At 42.3% G+C, this 21,803-nt stretch overlaps 1 protein-coding gene across 8 annotated transcripts in view; it reads left to right on the top strand.

Annotated features, from left to right (window-relative positions):
• The first annotated feature begins 1,971 nt into the window (after nt 1-1,971).
• The window catches only part of LOC143677141 (tumor necrosis factor receptor superfamily member 10A-like), a 69,571-nt gene continuing 49,739 nt past the window's right edge, over nt 1,972-21,803 (top strand). For 3 of the 8 annotated variants that reach the window (XM_077152780.1, XM_077152782.1, XM_077152783.1), the window contains exons 1-7: nt 1,972-2,275; nt 3,505-3,633; nt 4,162-4,249; nt 4,367-4,750; nt 8,739-8,844; nt 20,414-20,527; nt 21,230-21,341. In XM_077152780.1, the coding sequence (XP_077008895.1) occupies nt 4,580-4,750; nt 8,739-8,844; nt 20,414-20,527; nt 21,230-21,341 (503 nt within the window). In that variant the 5' untranslated portion in view covers nt 1,972-2,275; nt 3,505-3,633; nt 4,162-4,249; nt 4,367-4,579. The remainder of the gene's footprint in view (nt 2,276-3,504; nt 3,634-4,161; nt 4,250-4,366; nt 4,751-8,738; nt 8,845-20,413; nt 20,528-21,229; nt 21,342-21,803) is intronic. The other 5 variants (XM_077152779.1, XM_077152778.1, XM_077152777.1 and 2 more) reach the window with 5 other exon arrangements.

Below are 21,803 nucleotides of genomic sequence, written 5' to 3'. Positions count from 1 at the left end.
TGGTTTAATGCAATACCCTGATACATTCCAGAGAATTTTGGACAGAAAATTAAGAAGTATTTCCGAAATCCCTTGAGGGGCTGGAAGGAAAATACAGCATTGTTAACTTCCCCTTCTGGACAATTCCTGAAATTCTCACAAACATTACAGACTCCCAATTTAGCAAGCCAAGCCTCAATCTTGAGGCTTGCCCTTACGAAACTTATTTCTGAATTGGCAATTCCAAGCCTACCAATATGCCTAAGAGTCACTCCCAGAGAACCTCTTTTGTTGCTAAGATGTGGCCTCTCTCCAAGCCAAAATCTGCAAATAAATTCACTACCCTGTCCCCTACATGGGACCTGACTACCAGAGGTGTAAGTCTCCCTGGCAACACAGGTCATGACTCCAAGTGATGAGCCTGGTCCTGGCATCATGGGATTGACAATGCCTTCTTGACCAAAAGGAAGAAAAGAAATGAAACAAAATAAGGCTTGAGTGCCTAAGAGATTTTCAAAAGAGTCTAGAGGTCATTCTGGAGGTTCCTCTTATCTGGCTTCAACCAGATATTGCAAATAGCTATGGTACGCCAAGCCCCAACCAACAGTATTCGTGAAAACCCTAAAGAATACCCTGAGCTCTATGTAAGACTCTGTAAAAGTTTTACTCATTAAGTTGATTTTTTCAGAAACTTAAAATCTCCAGATTGTTCCTATAGCAGAAAAGCCCTGAAACCAAGTACATTAACCAGTTTCATCATTCTACCTCATTTCAGCATGAAGTTTAAAACGGTCATTGCCTAAATATCCTTGAATACTGAGAGATCCATCAATTGAGAGGGAGGAGTTGTAGCAAAGAAGTGAGGATATAAGAAATTATTATCACTACTGATTCATTATATAGATATTTGTTTTTAGTTTCTAATGCATTAGAACAGCCAGAAGGAAATACCTGAAATTGTTGAACTGCAACCCAGTAGCCCAGTATCTTTGATAATGACTGTATATCGATTTTATCTTGAGACCATGTGATTGCAAAACCTTGTGATTGCAAAACTTTGTGACTGATACCCCTTTTATCCACTATGTGTTTAGATGAGTAATAAAATAAAGGTATCCATGAGGAAAAAAATACAGAATATAAAGGACCTAGAGAGACAGAAGCTAGAGAAGGGGGAACGGTTACCTTACATGTACAAAATTGTTAACAAGGTTGAACTTTAATGTTTGGAATGGATTGAGGTAATGGCAGCTCGTAATTGGAATTATAAGAAATAGTAATGTATTGTAGGTGAGTTTGATTGAATGTAGTTGCTTAAAGTCATGTATATAAATATGTCCTTGCATGAACCACTATAAATGTAAAAAATAATAGAGGGGTAGATGGAAAAAAACATATCTATCGCAAACTATGGACTACAGTTAACTGTAAAAATTTAATACTCTCTCATCGGTAGTAACAAATTTACTACACCAATACTATGGGTCAACAATAGGGGATAATAAGGGGTATAGGAGGTTTGGCTTTTATTTTTTATTCTTATTTCTGTTCTGGAGTAATGAAAATGTTCTAAAATCGATCATGGGGATGTATGCACAATTATGTAATGATACTGTGAACCAGTGATTGTATACTTTGGATGGTTTGTTTGGTGGGTGAATATGTCTCAATAAAATTGGGAAAGAATAGAATGAAAGATGACTGGAAAGCAGGTTGCGGTCAGACCATGGGAGTGTGTTAAATGACACACTAGGAAACACAGACTTCATTCTGTTGTTCTGTGCATAAGGTGATGGACTTGTGTAACGTGACTTATCACTTTCCACTCCCCTTGCACACATGGCCACCTTCAAGCAGGGAACTGATCAGCAGGTGAGATTTTGGAAATATAAACCAGTGTCTGATTCTCCTATTCAACCTTAAATCTCTTTCTCTATGACACACTTAGCACTAGTCACTTGTCACCTTATATTGAGGCTTTTAAGTAAACAGGTATTGGATGGCAAAATGGCCCAGATGACAGGGAACCCAGGGCAGACAAGGTGATTATGACATCATAGTGTGGGATGATGAGGGACCTGGTGGGCGATGCCAGGCAAAGAGGGGAGCACAGAGAGTGTGAGCAGAGCACCCCATCCCTGAACCTGCAGATGCTGCCGCTGGACAAGTGTATGCTACAGGGTGGGGAGGCAAGTAAGGAGACTGTCCAGAGTCCTTGACTGCATTTGTGAATATTTTATTCTTTAGGCAAGATGAAGAGGACATGAAGTCAACTCTTAAATTTCTATACCTTTTGGTATGTCATAAACATTTCAAAGTTTAAAAGAGAAAGGGAAAAGGAAGGAAGAAGGGAAGGATGGAAAGACACTGGTGCAATCACCCTGTTGCCTTCAACTGTCCACATGAAATCCCACAATCCAACCTTCATACAGAAGGAGCTCAGATCTGCCCTGTGTGGCCACTACCTTACTGGATCTCTAGATGTCCCTGAAATGAAGAATGTGAGGGAAGAAACTAGGCTGTTCTTCTGGCATCAGGGGCACAGCTTCCAGAGAAGACAGCTACATGCTTTGACAGTTGACTATTCCATGTATGACAGAAGCCTGCCTGGGAGTGGCCAGGCAAGGTCTTCCATTGTGCTGCACTGCCAAACGCATTCTCATCTTAATGTCCATTGTGTTCTACCTAGTAACATGGAGAATCAACCCAATGAAATCATCATGTACTATGAAAACATTTATATAGATCAAGGTTCCTTGAATCATTACTCAAAATGACTAATGGAAAAATGATTATTCAAAATCATTATTCAAAATGATTAATGGAAAAAAGGAAGAAAAAAAAATGGGCTTCCTCTTTCCCTCTTGCATGGATCTCTCATTCTGGGAAAAGTCAGCCTCGGTGTCAGGACACTGAAAGATAACCCCCGTTTCAAGGTTCTGCAGCCTCCTACATTCAACCAAGAAGGAATAGAAGCTTCTGCAGCAGTTGTGTGGTGATGGCACCAATGTGGCAGCAAATGCTCCACCCAGTCAGTCCGACAGATGCCTCTGCCCCAGCAACAGTGTGACTGGGTCTCAGCAGATCCTGCACCAAACCACCCACACCAGCCTCTCATATACTTCTGCCTCATAAACAGTCAGATAGAAAATGTTCGAGATATAAAACTTGGAGATAATTTGAATAGATTTAAATAGATAACTATTATAATATACATGATTATTTATATACCAGTCAAGCCCCAGTCACCCTAAATGTATTCCAACTTCCTCCACACCCCCCTCCCACTCCTCTATCCAGTCTGATGAATGCACTGATGTGCTGAATGCACTGTTGTCTAGATGATGGTAAAACTGCTTGGTTTTTTTTTTTTTTTGCATATATGAGTCATTGTAATCTTCTACAACAAACATGTTTAGCTTTGTAGTATATAAAAATTATATTTAAAAATACGAAATGTTATTTTTGTAAGAGAATCCTCTTTAGTACTGAGAAAATTCACTTTAATGGAATTGTTTCTCTCAGCAAATCAAACACTTAAAAGCAAGTACCACCTAGAACAGGAGTATGAATTTCTTGATCTCAGAAGATGCACCCATACCTACAGGGGAATTCAAGCCAGATTCCAGAAGGAGCAGTCACCTCTTCTTTACGGTATTTGATGTTCTGCCGCAATATGAACTTATACAACTTTACTATATGTGAGGCGCCCTCAAATACATAACTTAAACGAATCCTCCTATCATGCTGTAGAAGTAATTAGTCTCAAATTATTGACATTTCCCCCACACACTGAGCTTCCTTGGTTTTCTTTCAGAAAAAAAAGAGAGAGAAGGTTTGTACATTTGTACTTCTCCTGTTTTAAAAGAATTGCATCTGCCTCCATTATGCTCATTCCACCTGAGAAATGGAACCTGGTCCAGATCTCCCAATGGGGTCAACGGGGTGGAGGTGGGGTGAGAGGGGTCAGTGGGGGCTCTGAAGAGTCCTGGGTGCTGAGGGTATTTACAGGACTCAGGCACATGTCTTCAGCCCCTGATGATGCTTCCTTCTCTTTAGTGGGGCTCCCCTGGAGAAATGAGAAGCAAGAAATCCGTGATTTTGTAGAAAATTTGTAAAACAACATTCCTTTCCAGAAAGGAAACCGAGCAATGGGCATTTCCTTTGTTTCTTCCCTTTTAGCCAAGAAGAAAGCTAGTCCTTGGAAGAACTGGCTGAGGTGCCTGGAGCTGAAGATAAATACATGTTAACTTCAGGAGGGTTGGAAGAGGTAAATAAGGTGGGGAGACAGGGACTGGGCTGCAGTAGAATCGAGGCCCCTTTTCCCCCTGCACAGCACTAGTCTCAACCTTTATTTTAAATTTTGCTTTAAATCTGCCCTTTCCAGTCATCCCTGAGGCCAGGAGAGCAGGTCTGTCTCCACACCTCCGTCCCAGCCCCTGGTTGCACAATCCAGAAGCCAGTAGAAACGAAGGTAGCGCAGGGCCCCAGGCTAGCAGGGCTTTACTCACGCTCGGGAACGCACCGACTGAATCCGGACTGAGTATTTCGGGGTCGCAGCCCCGCGAGCCGCCGCAGACCAGGAGCGCCTCGGCGCAGCATGCCGCCGCGAGGCCAGAGCGCACTGGGCGCCTCGGGGACCGCGGCCGGGCCCGGGACAGCCCCAGCTCCCAGGGCAGCAGCAGGAGCCACACCTGGGCTCCGCGGCCCCCGCAGCGCGCCCTGGGGACCCCTGAACCTTCTCTTCGCGGCCATCTGCGTCCTGCTGCCGGTGAGTCGGCCGCCCGGGTTCCGGGCTGGGAAGCGCGCGCGGGGCTGGGGGGCGGCGGGCTCCGAGGCGGGGCGGGCGCCCGGCGGCCGCGCACCTGGGGCCGGGCAGGGCGGGGCAGGAGCGCGTCCCGGCCCCGGCGGAGGGGACAGGCGCCCGCCTTCCTCCTGCCGGCTCCCCTGCCCTGCTGGCCAGGTGGACGGGCCCCGGGAGTGAATTTCAGAGCCGCCGAGGGGAGGGAATGAAGTTTGTAACCTGAGCAAACAGCGAAGGAAGACTGTTTCCCTGCAATTGAGCCACGGAGGGATTCTCTTTCATTTTTCTTCTCTTTGCTTCCCTTTTCCTTTCCAAACACCGTTTTAATTCTGAAACGAACTCAGTGCAAACGGATTCCACTCATTTTCTTACCTGCCGACACGTGCCGTGTTGTATATAAAGCCGTACACCTGACATTGCTTATCCCAGCACTACAGACTGGTTTAACGACTTAAACGTAATAGATCTTATTTACTCTATTAACAGTATTATGGCAGAAAAAAAACTATACCTACATCTTAATAGATGGACAAAAAGCATTTGCCAAAATTTAATACTCACTCGTGTTTAAAAAATAAGAAACAAAATTTTCATATCAGAAACAGATACCTTTTCCTTCTTCTGATAAAAGGGGCATGTTAAAAAGCTACAGCTGACTCATCTGTAATGGTAGAATATTGGATGTCTTCCCCTGAAGACTGAGGAAAGCCAAAGGTTTTCAGGTCATCGCACGTGTTCAGCTTGTACCGGAGCTCCTGGTCAGTGCAGGAAGGCAGGGAGAAAAGGCACAAGATGGGAAAGGAAGAAATATAACTTCTTCATTTGCAGAGAACAACCACTAGACCTAATAAGCGAGTCTAGCAAGTCTCAGGACACAAGGTTAGCATACAGAAATTCGCTTATTTCTGTACCCAACCAGAAATTATTGACATGATACAATTCAAAATTCCATTTAAAAAGCATCAAAAACATAAAATAGGGCGGGCCACAGTGGCTCAGCAGGCAGAGTTCTCGCCTGCCATCTGGAGACCCGGGTTCGATTCCTGGTGCCTGCCCATGCCAAAAAAATAAAATATTAGAATTTGAAATTTCATTTGAAAGAGCATTTAAAAAAATTAAATCATACATATTTCAGACCTCTACACAGAAAACTGCCTAACATTTCTGAGAGAAATTAAAGAACAAAAATAAATGGAAATTTGTGATTTGGAAGACTCTATGTCATCATTTTTCCTCAAACTGATGTATATATGGATTGAATATATTCCTGGTATCAATTGTAAACTTAAAACTTAGCAGGGTTTTAAATCATATATTTTTATTGAGAAGTACAGTCCATACATGGTGTATAATCGGTGGCTTACAGTATCATCACATGGTTGTGTATTCATCACCATGATCATTTTTGGAACATTTGCATCATTCTAAAAAAAAGAAATAAAAAGAAAAGAGAAAAAACTCATACATCCTATATCCCTAACCCCTCCCTCTCACTGACCACTAGGATTTCCATCTGCCTAATTTATTTTGCCTTATCCCCCTCCTATTGTTTATTTATTTTTTATCCATATATTTTTTTACTAATCTGTCCATTACCTAGATAAAAGGAACATCAGACACAAGGTTTTCACAATCACACAGTCATATTGTAAAAGCTATATCTTTATACAATCATCTTCAAGAATCATGGCTACTGGAACACAGCTCAACAGTTTCAGGTACTTCCCTCCAGCCACTCCAATAAACCGTAAACTAAAAAGAGATATCTATATGATACATAAGAATAATCTCCAAAATAACCTCTTGGTTCTGTTTGAAATCTCTCAGCCACTGAAACTTTATTTTTTCTCATTTCCTTCTTCCCCCTTTTGATCATAAAGTCTTTGTCAATCCCATGATGCCAGGTCCTAGCTCATCCTGGGAGTTCTGTCCCACATCGCCAGGGAAATTTACACCCCTGGGAGTCATGTTCCACATAAGGGGGGGAGGGCAGTGGGTTCCCTTCCCATGTCAGCTTAGAGAAAGGGCCACATCTGAACAACAAAAGAGGTTCTCTGGGGGTGACTCTTAGGTATAATTATAAGGAGGCTTATCTTCTCCTTTGCAGGAATAAGTTTCATAGGGACAAGCCCAAGATCGAGGGCTCAGCCTATTGACTTGGTTGTCCCCACTTCTTGCGAGAATATCAGGAATTCTCCAAATGGAAATTTGAGTATTTCCTCCTTTCTCCCCAGTCCCCCAGGGGACTTTGCAAATACTTCTTAATTCACTGCTTAAATTACTCTGGGATATATCAGGGCATCACACTAACCTGGACAAACCAATATGATCTCACGCCCTTTACAAGATCCCATGTACTTATGGTATTCAACTAAACTGACCATGCAAGTTCACTCAGATCATGCACTACCCAAAAGATAAATTCTACACCAAATAAACATCTCTCCTTTTGGTCTCAACAAGTTGAAGTTTTAAAATATGGAGGATATCATCCTTTACCCTGTATTCTGATCTACCTTTGTCCTATCCACATCAACCAACTTCCTTCATATCTCTAGTTGAAGTCTGATCCCTTTTTCAACTTTTTAAACAGTTCCTGTATGGGGTACTGCTGACTTTCATAGCTTCAGAGCTCTAACTCTGAGTCACGGGTGTCACATAAATACCTGAAGTTTCTGGGAAGACCAGGTTATATACAAACAGCTCAGTATCTCAGAATTTGGAAATAGCTGTTACAACTCTGGAATAGATGTGCCTTCTGAGAGAGCTTACAATCTAGGACCCTTTACAGTAGGCCTCAGCCTGACAACCCATGTTCTCAACTTCAGTTCACCAAGTTTTTATATTATAGTTAGCCCATATGAGTGAGGCATGATAACATTTGTCTTTTTGTTCCTGCATTTCATTCAACATGCAGTCCTTAAGGTTCATTCACCTAGTTGCATGCCTCACAACTACATTCCTTCTTACAGTTTCTCAGTAGTCCATTGTAGGTATGCACCACAGTTCCCCCTTCCTTCTTTCAATCATTGTTCCCTTAGGCCACCTCCATTCATTGTGAACTGTGAACACTGCAGTCATGAATACCAGTGTTCAAATGTCCATTTGTGCCTCTATATACTGAGCAATGGGGTTGCAGAATTATATGGCAGCCCCACCCCTAGCCTCCTGTGGGACCACCACACTGCCTTCCAAGGGGCTGCCCCTCTCATTTTCCCTACTGACAGTAAATTGGTGCATCTGTTTCTCTACATTTTCTCTAGTACTTGCTTCTCTCTGTTTGTTTTTAAAGTTCTATTCACACGTCATACAATCCAACCTAAGTAAACTATCAGTGGTTCCTAGTATAATCATATAGCCACAGTGTTTATTAGGACATTTCCTTTTCTTCCACAAAGAATCCCATATCCTCCTCCCATAGCCCCCGCTTATTGATATTTAATTTTGGTATATTGCCTTTGTTATATTCAATAGAAGCATATTACAATGTTACTGTTATTATTTCCTGACTTTTTAAAGTTTGAGTTACCCTTATTTGAAAAACAGGTTGTGTATGTGTGTGTGTGTAAGTGAGAGGAGGCAATATTCACACATATGCATCAAGTATTAGAATTTAAAAAGCCAAAATGTGAGTGGATTCTTCTGTGATTGAGTGAAATACATGTGATTTTATATTCTAACAACAATTTCCCTTCCACTTGCCTACATTTATTAGAGTCCATGTGTTTTATTTTATAATAAGTATAAAGAGTATAAAAGAGAGTTTTTGAAGTTTTGCAGCTTGATTAGTCTCCAAAGGTGATGTGACAAACATGACTATGAAAGAATGTTTGAGGGTTTAGAGCTCAAAGAAAGCTACAAGCTTGGTCTTGGAGGCTGGGAAGGGATGGGGTGTGTATCCTGGGATGGGTGGAGGCCAGAAGCCACTCACTCTGTCCTTGTTTTGTCCCCACAGGTCCTCGCAGGCTCGGCACCAGCCACGCAGCTGGTCGAGGTCCACAGACACAGAGCTGTCACCAGGCGATCATTGCACACTCCGTGGAAGGGGCTGTGTCCCCCAGGTACACTCTAACACTGACCTCTGCCCTTTGCACCAGCCTCGTCTCCAGGCTCATCCAGACTTCTGGGCCCTACAGTCTCTGTTTCTTTATTCCACAGACATTTAGTGATTTGCTGGGTGTCAGGCATGGGCTCCTGGAGGATACATCCCTGGACTCAGCAGGAATTCCTTCTGGACAAATGTGACATCAGAGACACAGAAGGGACAGAAGACACTGAGCTTCAGAGTGGCAGGAGCTTGGAATGTTTGCACAAAAGCTGGGGCAGCTGAGGGGAGAGGAGGGCAATGAGGTCAGAGGGATGGAGTGGGACAGAACACACAGGGTCTTAGACTTCCTTAGGAGGGCTCTGGTTTCATTTTACCAACAAGCCAGGCCCCTTAGAGCTTTCCGGAGGAGACTGACAGCATCAGGTTTGTCACTATCACATGGAGAGGGAAAGGCCAGAGGCAGTGGGGACTTCCATGGCTTCCTGGCAATGAGAAGAGCAAGAGGACACAGTGTGTGCAAGTCTTGAGGTCTGGGTTCTGAAGCAAACCCTCATGTGCTCCAGGGAGTGCGTTCCTGGTTGTGTGTGATCCTCTGAGGAGGGGGGCAGTAGGAGCTTCCCCCGGGGGTGTGGACTGTTGTTTTCTGTCACACACATGTGCAAAGTAGGAACTAATGTTTTCCTGGGCAGTGGCTTCCAGAAGCTCACTTTGGTTTGGCTCAGCTGCAAGAACCCACCCCTGATTTCACCTAATTCATGTAGATTGACCTCAGTTCAGCCCTCATTCTCTGTCACTTGGCCCCATCTCTGGCTCCCCGGGTGAACGCACAGGATGGCATAAGTGTAGGTAAATCTCATGTCTCCTGTAGGACTCCCTATTGCCCTACGTCCTCCTAAACTTCTTCAGTTCCCAGTACATTGAGAGGCGGGGTTTGCATCTTTCTCCTGTGCTCAGCCAGTCTGGGATATCCTTATATCTTGCTCCACTACAAACATAAAGATTTCTAGAACCTTCTGGGAGTGGTGGCTATGAGTAGGTTTATAGGGGGGGCTAAAGAAATCACACGGTTAAGCTATATATTCCATGATATAGCATTTGGTTTAGGAGGGCGCAGAAGTGTGTAGTGGGGGTGAGGAGGCGTGTGCTGTTTAGAAACCCAAGAACTGGGTTCTGGTTCTAACTACTAGACCTGATTCTCACTAGCAGATCTGATTTTTGACAGGTTACTTAATTCAACCTTTCTAGAGGCTCAGGTCCTGCTGTTGGCCCTGTGTGCTGGGGTCTCTGTGTCCAGATATAGGTGGGTGTATTAGTTAGGGTTCTCTAGAGAAGCAGAATCAACAGGGAACACTTGCAAATATAAAATTTATAAAAGTGTCTCACATGACCACAGGAACGCAGAGTCCAAAATCCACAGGGCAGGCTGTGAAACTGAGGACTCCAATGGAGGGTCTGAACGAACTCCACAGGAGAGGCTCACTGGCCGAAGCAGGAAGAGAGCCTGTCGTTTCTGAATCCTCCTTAAAAGGCTTCCAGTGATTAGAATGAGCATCACTCACTGCAGAAGACACTCCCCTTGGCTGATTACAAATGGAATCAGCTGTGGATGCAGCTGATGTGATCCTGATCTAATTCTATGAAATGTCCTCATTGCAACAGACAGGCCAGCACTTGCCCAACCAGACAAACATGAACCACCACTTGGCCAGGTTCACACATGAAGCTGTCAATGACAGTGGGGATGTCTCTCATTGCTGTGAGAAATTTTGTATACTGTGTGTCCCTGGTGGTACTCATGGAACGTTCTCCAAGATAGATCATATGCTGGGACACAAAACAGGTCTTTTTATGTTTAATAAGATTGAAGTTATCCAAAGCACTTTCTGTGATCACAATGGAATGAAGCTGGAAATCAATAACCTGCAAAGAACAAAAACCTTCACAAATATATGGAGGTTAAATAACACACTCTTAAACCATCAGAGGGTCAAAGAAGACATTGTTAGATAAATTGCTAAATATCTGGGGATGAATGAAGATGAAAATACAACACATCAGAACTTAAGGGATGTGACAGAGGCAGTACTGAGAAGGAAATTTATTGCCCTAAATGCCTATTTAAAAAAGAAGAACAAGCAGAAGTCAAGGACTTAAATCCTCACCTGAAGTAATTAAAAAGAGAGCACCAAAATAACCCTAAAGCAGATAGAAGTAGAGAAATAACAAAGATTAAAGCAGAAATAAGTGAATTGGAGAACAACAATAACATATGTATATATATATATATATACATATTCAATAAAGCCAAAAGTTGTTATTTGATAAAATCAATAAATTTGATGGACCCCCAACTAGGTTGACAAATAAAAAAGAGAGAGGATGCAAATAAACAAAATCAGAAATGACAGGGGTGTTCTTACCACAGACCCTGAAAAAATTTTTTTAAAAATCGTGATGATGCTATGAAAACTGTATGCCAACAACTAGCAAATTGACAGTTTGGAGGTTCCTTAGAAAATTATATATCAAATTGTCCTACATCTTGGCAATAACACTGCTCAGTATATACTAAAAGAATCAAGTATTTAGGAATAAACTTAACCAGGGGTGAAAAGGACCTGTACACAGAAAACTACAAAACAGTGCTAAAAGAAATAAAAAATGAACTAAAGAGGTGGAAAGACATTCCCTGCTCATGGATAGGGAGGTAAAATGTCATTGACTTCAATTCTATCCAGTTGATCTACAGATTCAACACAATACCTATCAAAATTCCAACAACCTACTTTGAAAGTGTGGAAAAACTAGTTATCAAATTTACTTGGAAGGGAAAGAGATATCAAATAGCTTAAAAATCCTTTAAAAAACTACGAAGTGGGAGGACTAACACTTCCTGATTTTAAAGCTTATTTATAAAGCCACAGTGGTCAAAATAGCTTGGTACTGGCACAAAGATAGAAATATTAACCAATGGAATCGAATCAAGAATGTGGAGATAGACCACCAATTCTAGGGTCAATTGATCTTTGACGTGGTCCCCAAATCCACTGAACTGGGAGAGAATAGTCTTTTCAATAATGATATGGGAGAACTGGATATCAATAGCCAAAGGAATGAAAGAGAACCCTTACCTTACACCCTATACAAAAATAATTCAATGTGGGTCAAAGACCTAAAAATAAGAGCCAGTACCATAAAACTCCTAGAAGAAAATAAAAGGAAACACTTTCATAATCTAGTGATAGGAGGTAGATTCTTAAACTTTAGACCCAAAGCACAAGCAATGAAAGAAACAACAGATAAATGGGAACTCCTCAAAATCAAGTGCTTCTGCACCTCAAAGAACTTTGTCAAAAAGGTGAAGAGGCAGCCAACTCAATGGGAGAAAATATTTGGAAATCACATATCTGATAAAAATTTGATATCCTCTATACATAATGAAGTAATACAACTCAACAATAAAAGAGTAAACAACACAATTGTAAAATGGGTTAAAGATATGAATAGAAATTTTTCTGAAGAGAAAATAGAGATGGTTAAAAAGCACATGAAGAGATGTTCTTTTTTTTATTTTTTTATTTTTTTATTAACGGAAAGAAAAAAAAAAAGAAACTAACACAACATTTAGAAATCATACCGTTCTACATATGCACTCAGTAATTCTTAACATCATCACATAGATGCATGATCATTGTTTCTTAGTACATTTGCATTGGTTTAGAGGAACTAGCAACACAACAGAAAAAGATATAAAATGTTAATATAAAGAAAAGAAATAAAAGTAGTAATAATAGTAAAAAACAACAACAACAAACAAACCAACAAGCAAACAAAAACAAAAAAAACCCTATAGCTCAGATGCAGCTTCATTCAGTGTTTTAACATGATTACTTTACAATTAGGTATTATTGTGCTGTCCATTTTTGAGTTTTTGTATCTAGTCCTGTTGCACAGTCTGTATCCCTTCAGCTTCAATTACCCATTGTCTTAACCTGTTTCTAACTCCTGCTGAACTCTGTTACCAATGACATATTTCAAGTTTATTCTCGAATGTCCGTTCACATCAGTGGGACCATACAGTATTTGTCCTTTAATTTTTGGCTGGATTCACTCAGCATAATATTCTCTAGGTCCATCCATGTTATTACATGGTTCATAAGTTTATCTTGTCTTAAAGCTGCATAATATTCCATCGTATGTATATACCACAGTTTGTTTAGCCACTCTTCTGTTGATGGAGATTTTGGCTGTTTCCATCTCTTTGCAATTGTAAATAACGCTGCTATAAACATTGGTGTGCAAATGTCCGTTTGTGTCTTTGCCCTTAAGTCCTTTGAGTAGATACCTAGCAATGGTATTGCTGGGTCGTATGGCAATTCTATATTCAGCTTTTTGAGGAACCGCCAAACTGCCTTCCACAGTGGTTGCACCCTTTGACATTCCCACCAACAGTGGATAAGTGTGCCTCTTTCTCCGCATCCTCTCCAGCACTTGTCATTTTCTGTTTTGTTGATAATGGCCATTCTGGTGGGTGTGAGATGATATCTCATTGTGGTTTTGATTTGCATTTCTCTAATGGCCAGGGACATTGAGCATCTCTTCATGTGCCTCTTGGCCATCCGTATTTCTTCTTCTGGTAGGTGTCTGTTCAAGTCTTTTTCCCATTTTGTAATTGGGTTGGCTGTCTTTTTGTTGTTGAGTTGAAAAATCTCTTTATAAATTCTGGATACTAGACCTTTATCTGATATGTCGTTTCCAAATATTGTCTCCCATTGTGTAGGCTGTCTTTCTACTTTCTTGATGAAGTTCTTTGATGCACAAAAGTGTTTAATTTTGAGGAGCTCCCATTTATTTATTTCTTTCTTCAGTGCTCTTGCTTTAGGTTTAAGGTCCATAAAACTGCCTCCAGTTGTAAGATTCGTAAGATATCTCCCTACATTTTCCTCTAACTGTTTTATGGTCTTAGACCTAATGTTTAGATCTTTGATCCATTTTGAGTTAATTTTTGTATAAGGTGTGGAGATGTTCATTTTTATTAGCTATAAGGGAAATGCAGCTCAAGACTATGGTAAGGTATCACCTCACACCTGTAAGAATGGCTGCTATTAAACAGAAAGCAAATGTCTCCAACAAATGTTGGAGAGAATGTGGAGAAATTGAAACACTTATTCACTGTTGTGAATGTATAATAGTACAGCCTCTGTGGAAGACAGTTTGGTGGTTCCTTAGAAAATTATATATCAAAGTGCCTTATGACTTGGCAATACCACTATTAGGTATATACCCAGAAGAGCTGAAAGCAGTGACAAGAACAGACATTTGCACACCAAGACATTTGCACACTGATGTTCATAGCAGCACTATTCACAATTGCCGAAAGATGAAAACAATCCAAATGCCCATCAACAGATGAGTGGGTAAACAAAATTTGGTATGTGCATTCAATGGAATATCATGCAGCAGTAAGATGAAATGAGATCCTGAACCATATGACAACGTGGATTAACCTTGAGGACATACTGCTGAGTGAAATAAGTCAGACACAAAAGAACAGATATTATATGATTTCGCTATTATGACTCTGGTAAAGGTAATCGCAGAGGTTACGCTGTAGAATATAGCAGACCTAGAGGTACACAGAAGCTAGAGATGGGGGAAAGGCTACCCAATGAGGTTGAACTTAAATGCAAGAGAATGATAGAAGTGATGGTAGCTAATTAGTGCGGTTAGAAGTAACATTGCCATATTAAGGGTGAATATGATTAAAAGGGGATGTTGTAGTGCCATGTAGCCCACTGATTACATTTACAATTATAAATAAGTTCTCACATGAACTATTTCAAAAATTTGATATTAGACAAAGAGTCAATAGTAGAGGGTTATTGCCAAAAGATGGAAACAATCCAAGTGCCCATCAACAGATGAGTGTAGAAACAAAAATGTGGTATATACAGATGATGGAGTATTGTGCAGCCATAGGATGAAATTAGGTCCTGAAGCAAATGACAGAGTGGTTGAACCTTGAGGACTTACTGCTGAGTGAAATAAGTCAGACACAAAACTATAGATACTATACGATTTTGCTATTATGACCTTGGTAAAGGTAAATTCACAGGCTTATAATGTGGAATATAGGGGACTTCGAGATACACAGAAGCTAGAAATAGCTGAATGGTTAGCTAGTGAGATTGAACTGAAATGTAAGGAAATAGATAGAAGTAAAGGTAGTTCATTAGTGGGTGCATAAGTAATATTTCAGTATTGAAGTTGAACATGATTGAAAGGGGTTGTATCCCACAGATCAACACCACAAATATAAATAAGTTATTGAATGAACTACTTCAAAGGTATGAATTTTGTACAAAGAGTCAATAATAGAGGGTGTGTTAGAAAAACTACTATTGGATGCTATGGTCTATATTTAACGGAAAGACATCAACAGTACCTGTATTAGTTGGGGTTGTATTAGTTAGGGCTCTCTAGAGAAACAGAATCAACAGGAAATATTCATAAATATAAAATTTATAAAAGTGTCTCATGTAACCTTGGGAACGAAGAGTCCAGAATCCGTAGGGCAGGCTGTGGAGCTGATGATTCTGATGGAGGGTCTGGACGAACTCCACAGGAGAGGCTCCCTGGCCAAAGCAGGAAGAGAGCCTGTCTCTTATGAATCCTCCTTAAAAGGTTTCCAGTGATTAGATTAAGCATCACTTATTGCAGAGGACACTCCTCTTGGCTGATTACAAATGGAATCAGCTGTGGATGAAGCTGATGTGATCATGATTTGATTCTATGAAATGTCCTCATAGCAACAGACAGGCCAGCACTTGCCCAACCAGACAAACAAATACCACCACTTGGCCAAGTTGACACATGAACCTGACAATGACAGTACCACAGCAATATCAGGAGTAAATAATGGGAGTGGAAGGACAAAAGTTAAGAGGATGTTTGAGTTTTCTATTTGGTGAGGGTGTGTTTATCTGTTATTTTGTTTTTTAACGCAATGAAAATTGTCTAAAATTGAGAGTGTCGATGATTGTACAACTAAGTGAGGATAATGTGAAACATGGGTTGTTTACTTTGGACATTATCCATGATGTCCAATGGATGGAGGTGTCTGAATAATACACTGAGAAGTAAAATGGTGAACTGTGGTGTATATGAGGGAATATTATGCAGCTACAAAAAGGAACAAAGTCATGAGGCAGGCAATGAGGTGAATGAACCTTGGAGACATTATGTAGTACAAAATAAGCCAGAAACAAAAGAACAAACATTGTATGGTCTCTTTTAGAAAATGCTTATAAGAAAATTGGGGCCTAAATTGTAAGCTCTTGTAGCACTCACATTTAGTCCTGAGCTGTAAATGTTAGTTTTAGATTTTGAGATACTGTGCTATATATGTATAACCTGGTATCTCCTTGGAACTTGGGGTACCTGTGTGACACCTAAGACTCGGAGTTGGAGTTCTGCAGCTCAGAAAGTCAGCATTGCTACATGCGACTGTTAAAGAAACCAAAATACAGATCAGGCTTCAATTAGAGATAAGAACAAAGTGGTCTAGTCAGGACTGAGGTATAGAATACAGGGGGAAGGATGACAATATCTATATTTTAGAACTTAACCTATTGTATTAGACCAAGGGAAGAAAAGTCTATTTTGTCCAGAATCTAAATTTTCTTTAGCACATAATCTAACTCAACCTGTCTGGATAGCTCATTTAAACAATACAAACACATGGAGTCAAGAATGGGAATGAGGCGACATAGCCATGAGAAGCAGAGAGTCCACCGACCGGTGACCTTTGGAGGTGGGGAGGGAGCATGCCTCCTGGGGAGCTTCATGAGGCGGGGGGCCGGGAGAGGAAGCTAGCAGATGACGCCGGACTTGCCACGTGCCTTCCACTTGAGAGGGAAACCCTGGGCTTCATTGGCCGTCTTGAACTAAGGTATCTTTCCCTGGATGCCTTTGACTGGACATTTCTATAGACTTGTTTTAATTGAGACATTTTCTCGGCCTTAGAACTATAAACTAGCAACTTATTAAATTCCCCTTTTTAAAAGCCAAAAAAAAAAAAAAAAGAATGGGAATGGGGGCTTGTAATCCTATATAACTTAATGTAATACCCAGATGCTTCCAAAAGTATATTGGGCTGATAATTAAAGAGTGTTGGCAAAGTCCCTGAGAAACTGGAGTAAAAATAAACTTTCCCACTGGGGAAACCTCTGATACTGCTTCATATATTAGGGACTCCCAAGTCAATAGGCAAAACCCTTGAGGCTTGCTCTTGTGAAGCTTATTTCTGTAGTGGAGAAGCTTAGACTACATATAGTTATGTCTAGGAGTTACTTCCAGTAAACCTCTTTTGTTGCTCAGATGTGGCCTGTCTCTCTGTAAACCCAACTCTGCAAGGAAAATTATTACCTCCCCCCTTTGGGGGGGCATAACATCCAGGGGTGAAAGTCTCCCTAACAACATGGGACGTGCCTCCCAGGGATGAGTCTGGCTCTGGTAATGTGGGATTGACAATGCCGTCCTGACCAAAAGGGGGAAAAGAGATGTAACAACATAAGGTATTGCTGGTTAAGGGAGTTCAAGTAAAGTCAAGAGGGTATTCTGGAGGCTACTCCTACGTGATCTTCAGCTAGATATTGCTAGATTGCTAGATATTGGGTTTTTCAAACTGCAACCAGAATCATTCCTGTTAACCCTAAAAAATGCCTAAGGCTCTATCTGAGATTCTACAAAAATTTCATGCACTAAAATTATTTTTCAAAACCTACAACTTCCAAGTGGTTCCTAGGCCAGAAATCCCAAAATCCAGAGGGCCCAGCCTCTCCAAGAGCATCAACCAGTTTCATCCCCCTACCCCATATTATCGACATCCCTTTCCAACATGAAAATTTAGAATGAGCATAGCCCAAATGCCCTTATAGATTGGATATATAGATGTACAGATGGATCAAGGAAGAAGGAGTTAGAATATATGCAGGGTTTAACAAATGAATATGACTGCTGATTCATGATACTGATATTTCTTTTAGTCTCCAGTGTCTTAGAGAAGCTAGAAGTCAAAACCTGAAATTGTGAAATGGTAATCGGTACCGAACGCTGAACTCTGTCCTATAACTAATTGTTACAATGTGCTTTGAAATGTATTGCCTTTATAAATATGTTATATTTCCCATTAACAAATGCTTTAAAATTTAAAAAAAAAAACTTTTAAAGAACTTGCATTTTCTTTTTGTAGTGTGTGCATCACACGAGAGGGTGTTTGTGCCCTGAGCCTTAGGAAGCCCCCAGTGAACACGTGTGCTTGTCACAGTGTCAGAGTGGGAGAGAGTTGGCCCTACCTGACACACACCCTCAGAGCTAAAGGCAGGGGGCTTCAAGTGCCTTGGCTGGGGGCCAGGAAAGAGAGGTTTACCCCATGTCTTGGTTACCCCACACCGTTTTCAATCATCACACACCCTACTGTTAAGAAAGACATCTCATTATATGTCAATTAAGAATATTTTAAGATTAAGTTGTGGTTTTGGATTTGGGAAATGGTCAGGTGGATGGTGCAGGGCAGAGTCAGGGTCCCTGAAGGAGCCTGGCCCTGCAGGTGGGAGGACAGCTCAAGGCTAGGGCCCCTGGGCAGTTCCTGGCCTCCTGGGCTCAGGCCTGAGGAGCACCGTTCCCCTTCTTTGGATCATTCTTGTATACCCTGCAGCAGGATCTATACTTTCATCCACAGATCTCCCAAGATATTAGGGAAAGAGCTTTACTTGAGGGCTCTTCCTTCATTGTTGTATTGCTTCTGTCCGTTTGTTTGTGTCTTCACTTCCTATGAGCTCTTGGAGGACAGGGCTTGTGATTTTCTTCCGTGGACTTCCAATGTCTAGGACAGGGCTGTCCCTAGGCATTAATTAGTCAGATCTGGCCAGTGAGTCTCTGAAATGTGGCAATTCCATATTGAGAAGGGCTGTAAGTGAAGTTTTCATATCGAATTCAAAGAGTTATGATGAACATGTGTTCCGAGTAAGGTGAGTGCTGTGTAATAAGACAGCCTTCCACCAAACTGCGAGAGGTACAACAGACCGAGGACAACTCAGAGAAGTCCAGCTTAGCAAGTAGAGAGAGCATTTATTGGGTACTTCTCTGGCATCTTGATGGCAGGAGGAGACAGCTATTCCTTGCTATGATGGCCTGAACTGATCGTGGGGGGAGGCACTGTTTTATGGTGGGAATGGAAAAAGAGGGCCCAGAGCTGAGACAATACATGGGTGTAGTTGCTCACACAGCCCAGTATTTCTTCATGTTTGTCCCTCTGGACAAATAACTTCCAACAAAGTTAGCCTTGAGGAAAGATAATGAAAGCACAGAGCTAAGAGAAACATGCAGGCAAGTACATAATTGCTGACAAATTTGGAATAGTTGGGCTATCTTAGAAAGTAGAAAAGTGTTACAGTGTTACAACATAAAATGGATTTTACATAAAATCTCTCAATTTTTTATTTAGATTATATATTGAAATGATGACATTTGTACTGCACTGGGTGAAATAAAATACATTGTTAAAATCAATTTTACCTTTTTCCTTTATCTTTTTCAATGTATCTACTAGAAAATTTAAATTTCATGGGTGGTGTGTTTGTTTAAAATTGTTATGTACCCCAGAAAAGTTGTTTTCTTTCAATCCTGATCCAATCTTGTGGGGCCAGACCTATTGCTTAGGGTGGAGACTTTGATTGGATTGTTTCCATGGAGATTGACCCACTCAGTTGTGGGTGTGACCTTTTGACTAGACCTGCCCATTTAAGGTGGGTCTTCATTAGTTTACTGGAGTCCTTTAAAAAGGGAGACATTTTGGAGAGAGCACAGTTGCTTCAGAACTGACATAGACGGAGACTTTTGGAGTTGCTGGAGTGCCGGCAGAGATGCCTGGATGGCCAGCACAGAGAAAGGTTAGGCATAGATGCCTGGATATGCAGAAGGAGCTGACGGAATTACTTGAACCCAGAAGCCAGGAGAGAAGAAATCACTGGCCTCAAGAGATGCTAAGCTAAGAGATGAAGCCCAGAGTTTTGCCCTGGAGCAACTAAGTGAGGGCCAACAGATGCTTAGAGAGGAAGCCACTGGAATTGGAAGCACAAAACATCAAACCAGGAGCAAGGACCTGAGATACCAGCCATATGCCTTCCCACCTGACAGAGCAACCCCGGACACCATTCAGCCATTCTTTGGAGTCAAGGTATCTATCTCTGGATGCCTTAGTTTGGACATTTTTAAGGCCTTAGAACTGTAAACTTATAACTTAATAAATCCCCTTTATAAAAGCTGTTCCATTTCTGGTATGTTGCATTCTGGCAGCAATTGCAAAGTATAACAAGTGGCTTTTATTATATGTCTATTGACAGTGCTGGTCTAGGATGTGTAGTAGCTGCAGAGTTGTTGGGGCTAATGGGGTCTGTGAAGAGTCCATTTTCCTGTTTGGGGCGCCAGATGGCCTGGAGGAGAGTGCTGCTACTCCCCCAACCCCGCCTGCCTCTAGGTCCCTGTGAAGATCGTTCATCAGCTTTTCTCTCCATTTACAGGAACCCATCTCTCGGAGGATGGTAGAAATTGTATCCAGTGCCAGTCTGGAGTTGAGTACACCAGGCAATGGAATGCCCTCTCTTCCTGCTTACCCTGTGCAGTTTGTAACTCAGGTACAGATATGGGCTCCGTGCCTGGGCTTGTTGTGCGGGATGATGAAGTGGGAATTGTAGCCAAACTTGAATAAGGACTCCTGGATTCTCAACTAATATATAAGCTAACAGAACAAAACAAAAAGTAATTTATTATTAAATACATGCTATTTGGTAGGGAAAATTTTTAAACCCTCACCTTGAAGGTGTCCATAATAATCTGTCCCTCAACAAGGAGGCCAGTGTGGTGACAGCCCAGGAGAGGGTGCAGAGGCGTGGAGGAGAGCTCAGCCTCCGCTGGGGCCGGGCTCAGGATCTGGACCCTGGGCTCCTGGCAAGGGTCTCAGCCTCTCAGCCTCATGCCCACAATACCGCCCACCCCTCTGCAGGGCCGGCGCTTGGGGGATTACCCCAAAGCTCCTCTCCATGCAGGGTCCCTTGGACAATTACCCACCCATTGCCATGGACCCAGTGATCTAAAGGATTGTGCTCCTGAGCCCATGCACTAAATAATGAAGCACGCTCAGGAGCACGCTTTGTAAGTGTGAGCACAGCTGAGAGGTGTGTGGTCACACTCTTGCTGTGCCTCGTGTGTGATGCCCCTGAAACCAGCCTCGGCTCCACGTGGGGACCTGAGTTGAGCTGAGTGGAGGATGTGGGTGGTGAAGAAGGGCTGGGGACAAGCAGGGAAACCTGCCTCTGACCCTTATGCTCTGTCCACAGATGAAGATGAGATCAGTCCCTGCATCCGGACCAGGGACACACAGTGTCAGTGCAAACCTGGTACTTTCCTTGAAGAAGATGTCCCGGAGTTCTGCCATAAGTGCAAGACTCGGTGAGCCCAGAAGCACAGGGGCTCCCCACACATCCTGAGACCCCCAGGCCTCCTTCCACCCTGTTCTCCCCCTGCTTCCATGGAGCCCCTCCACCCTGGGGACACCCCTGGGTCTGCGGGCTCTTCCGAGCTGGGGGTCAGCCCCTCCTCACCCACCTGCCTGTTCCCACCACTGCCCCCTGCACCACCCCCACTCACCCCCTCCTTAGCCTGAGTCCCTCAGGCAGGGACCCTTCTCCATGGGCACAGGGGCCAGGGCTGAGGGCCTCGATAGCATTAGCGGACATGTTTGATTGCTTTTGCAATCCAAAGAATTCACTGATGGCCATCCATCTTGGATTATATTCATCTTTTCACCAACGCAGTCAGAATAGACCCTCTAACGTGCTTATCTGAGCGCCCTCAGCCCGCACAGTCACCAAGAGGCCAGGTGGGCAGCTCCTCCCACCCCGCCCTGAGGCC

This window comes from Tamandua tetradactyla, chromosome 3, assembly GCF_023851605.1.
Source record: "Tamandua tetradactyla isolate mTamTet1 chromosome 3, mTamTet1.pri, whole genome shotgun sequence".
Classification (NCBI taxonomy): domain Eukaryota; kingdom Metazoa; phylum Chordata; class Mammalia; order Pilosa; family Myrmecophagidae; genus Tamandua; species Tamandua tetradactyla.
This window is presented reverse-complemented; position numbering and strand designations above follow the sequence as displayed.